The sequence below is a fragment of the Octopus bimaculoides genome, chromosome 25 (genome assembly GCF_001194135.2).
Source record: "Octopus bimaculoides isolate UCB-OBI-ISO-001 chromosome 25, ASM119413v2, whole genome shotgun sequence".
Lineage (NCBI taxonomy): Eukaryota > Metazoa > Mollusca > Cephalopoda > Octopoda > Octopodidae > Octopus > Octopus bimaculoides.
In genome coordinates this window covers 6,517,760-6,520,719 of record NC_069005.1, presented here as the reverse complement: position 1 = coordinate 6,520,719, position 2,960 = coordinate 6,517,760, and the positions used below count along the sequence as shown (strand labels likewise).

Genomic DNA, 2,960 nt, shown 5'->3' with positions numbered 1-2,960 from the left:
TATATATATATATATGAGTGGGTGCTGAAAAGATCCTGGCTTTAAGAGTATCATGACAGGCCCAACCTTCTGAGTTTTTTTGCAGGGCTTAAAAAAACTGAAGGACCGCTGCAATAAGCGTGTGAGTCTGAGAAGGGAATATGTTGAATAAAATCATAATTAACTGATTCTCCTGTATTTTCTTTTAACTAAAGCCAGGAACTTTTCAGCATCTGCCTCATACATATGAGGCATAAATGGCTATGTGGTTAAGCAGTTTGCTCTGTAACTATAGGATTGCCATTTCAATCCCAGTGTATGGCACCTTGAGCAAGTATCTCTTACCACAGCCTTGAATCAATCCAAGGAGACAGAAACTGGCTGCAAACCTAATGGAAAGAGAGTGCAACAGTTCTTAGATGGCAGATTTAACCCCTTTTGCATTTATACCAGTCATATGTGGCCCAAATATTCAACCTGTTCTATGTTCAAACTGGCCAGAGCTGGTATGTCACACCAACCCAACAATGCCATTCTAAGAATGAACAATCATCATCATCATCATCGTCGTTTAACGTCCAGTTTCCATGCTAGCATGGGTTGGACGATTTGACTGAGGACTGGCGAACCAGATGGCTACACCAGGCTCCAATCTGATTTGGCAGAGTTTCTACAGCTGGATGCCCTTCCTAACGCCAATCACTCCGAGAGTGTAGTGGGTGTTTTTACGTGCCACCAGCACGAAGGCCAGTCAGGAGGTACTGGCAACAGCCATGCTCGAAATGGTGTATTTTACATGCCACCTGCACAGGAGCCAGTCCAGCGGCACTGGCAACGCCTCGCTCAAATGTCTTTTCACGTGCCAGGAGGGCGACGTTAGTAACGATCACGCTCAAATGGTGCTACTTACGTGCCCCTGGCATGGAAGCCAGACAGCTGGCACGTCATCAAAATCTCAAAGCTACCAAATAATGCAGCAGGATTAATTCAAAATAATGTGAATAAACAAGCATTACATCCGGCAGAGTATTATGAACACTAAAGGGTTAATCTATTGTCTGTATTAATACTGACAATAGATTATCATTTTGGTGCTCATATTACTCTGCCAAAATGTAATATTTGTGCTGTACATTAGCTCACACCCTCTGTCAAATCAACGCTATCTGTACAGTTGTAGGGTGTGGCACATGTCAGATATTGAAGTGATCGCAGAGCAACACAAAATATTCAAGACTACAATGCACCACCTGCTTCAGGAATTGAAACTATGACCTTGTGATTGTGAGTGCAACACCCTAGGTCATATGATCACCTCATACCTGGCAACTAAACCAAATTAATCTCTAAGTAACAATCTGAAAAACAAGCATGGATGTTTAGGACAAACATATGAAGATGCTTTGGTTAGGCGAAGTGGAAAAAAAACTGACCGTCAGGAAGTCTTACCTTTTTCATTCGTTTAGGCTTATTAAAAAATTCTATCTTTATATCACTGCAGACTGGCTGCTGCTTATGAAGTTCCATATCAAAAAAACAGATGCCTTTTTTCACCTGTTCATATACTTGGGAGGCACACAATCTAATTTTGGAGTGGTAGATTACAAAGTATGGAGCTGAAAGTGGAAAGAGAAGATGGGAATTCAATGAGGAAGCAAAAGTGTACAGTTCAAAGTGAATGGAGAAGATGAGAAAGATTCTAAAATTGTTTTCAAAACTGGATGGATGGATGGATGGATGGATGCATACATACATACATCATCATTATTATTTAGGATCCACTTTCCTATGCTGGCATGAGTCAGATGGAATTTGCAGAGGCAGATTTTCTCCAGCCAAATACCTTTCCTGTCACCAACCCTCATCTGTTTGTAAGTAAGGTAATATTTCCCCATGGCCAAACATGTTTTCGCAGAAGACTAGAAACAACAGACACCACTTGCATGATGGTGACATTCGTTTTGTTTCACGTTGCTCCAGTCCACTCAACTGTAGAAATGAGTTTAGCCCAGAGAGGGATGGGCTCTGCCAGGCTTTCTCACCCTAGATACACTGCATGGCTGTAGCCCCACAACGACTCCCAGGGGGTAAAGGGACTCATCTTGCCTGTAAAGAGATATTTGATGAAATATGTGGAAAAAATAAGAAAATCTGAAAATGAATGTCTTTTGTAAAAAGCATCACTGGGAGTGTCTCTGCTTCTTACAGCATAAGAAGTCGTCAAGTGGTGGGGAAGAGGACAACAAAGAGTAAGTCACACACATGAATACAACAGGAGGCTTCATTCAGTTTCCATCGACCAATTTTGCTCACAAGATTTTAGTCAGCCTGGAGGTGTAGCAGAATACATTTGCCCAAGGTGCCATGCAGTGGGTCTGAACCCAGAACTATGCAGTTGGAAAACATGCTTCTTACCACACAGCTACGCCTGTGCCTACTTTATTATTTTTCTACTGTGTGTGTGTGAATGAGGAAAGGCAAAACTTCAAATTGAATTACCTCCCTTCAATAATATTTGTTTTGTTACCTCAGCGTCAGCGAAGGCAGAGGCGTTGTTCAATTATATTTGTTTGTTTGTCCGTGGACAAAATATCTCAAGAACCGCTGGTTGGATTCAGATAAAACTTTCAGGGATGTTTGGCCGCGTGACTGGCACAAACTGATTAGACTTTGGGATCGATCCGGTACCGGACAAGGATTCTGGATTATTTTTCCTGTTTTTTTTTTTTTTTTTATTAATTTTTGAGAGTGGCTGGGTTCATTTTTAGTATTCTCATTTGTGAGAGCATTTGAGTTTATTTCAGATATTATTTTAAAAATCATCTCTGGCTAATTGTTGCAAGGACGTTTGCGTTCTGAGTGCCCGTTAATATTGTTTTATTTCCTCTTAGAACTTTTGCATTAACATGAAATGTTTTTTTAATTATTTTCCATTGATAATTTGTGTTTAACATTTAAAATGACATCCAGAGCATATCTCC

At 40.6% G+C, this 2,960-nt stretch overlaps 1 protein-coding gene across 1 annotated transcript in view; it reads right to left on the bottom strand.

The window, feature by feature from the left end:
- LOC106873013 (phosphatidylinositol 3,4,5-trisphosphate 3-phosphatase and dual-specificity protein phosphatase PTEN) overlaps positions 1-2,960 on the bottom strand; it is a 10,951-nt gene that overhangs the window by 2,727 nt on the left and 5,264 nt on the right. The window contains exon 4 of the mRNA XM_052976813.1: positions 1,393-1,595. Coding sequence (XP_052832773.1) covers positions 1,393-1,595 — 203 coding nt within the window. The remainder of the gene's footprint in view (positions 1-1,392; positions 1,596-2,960) is intronic.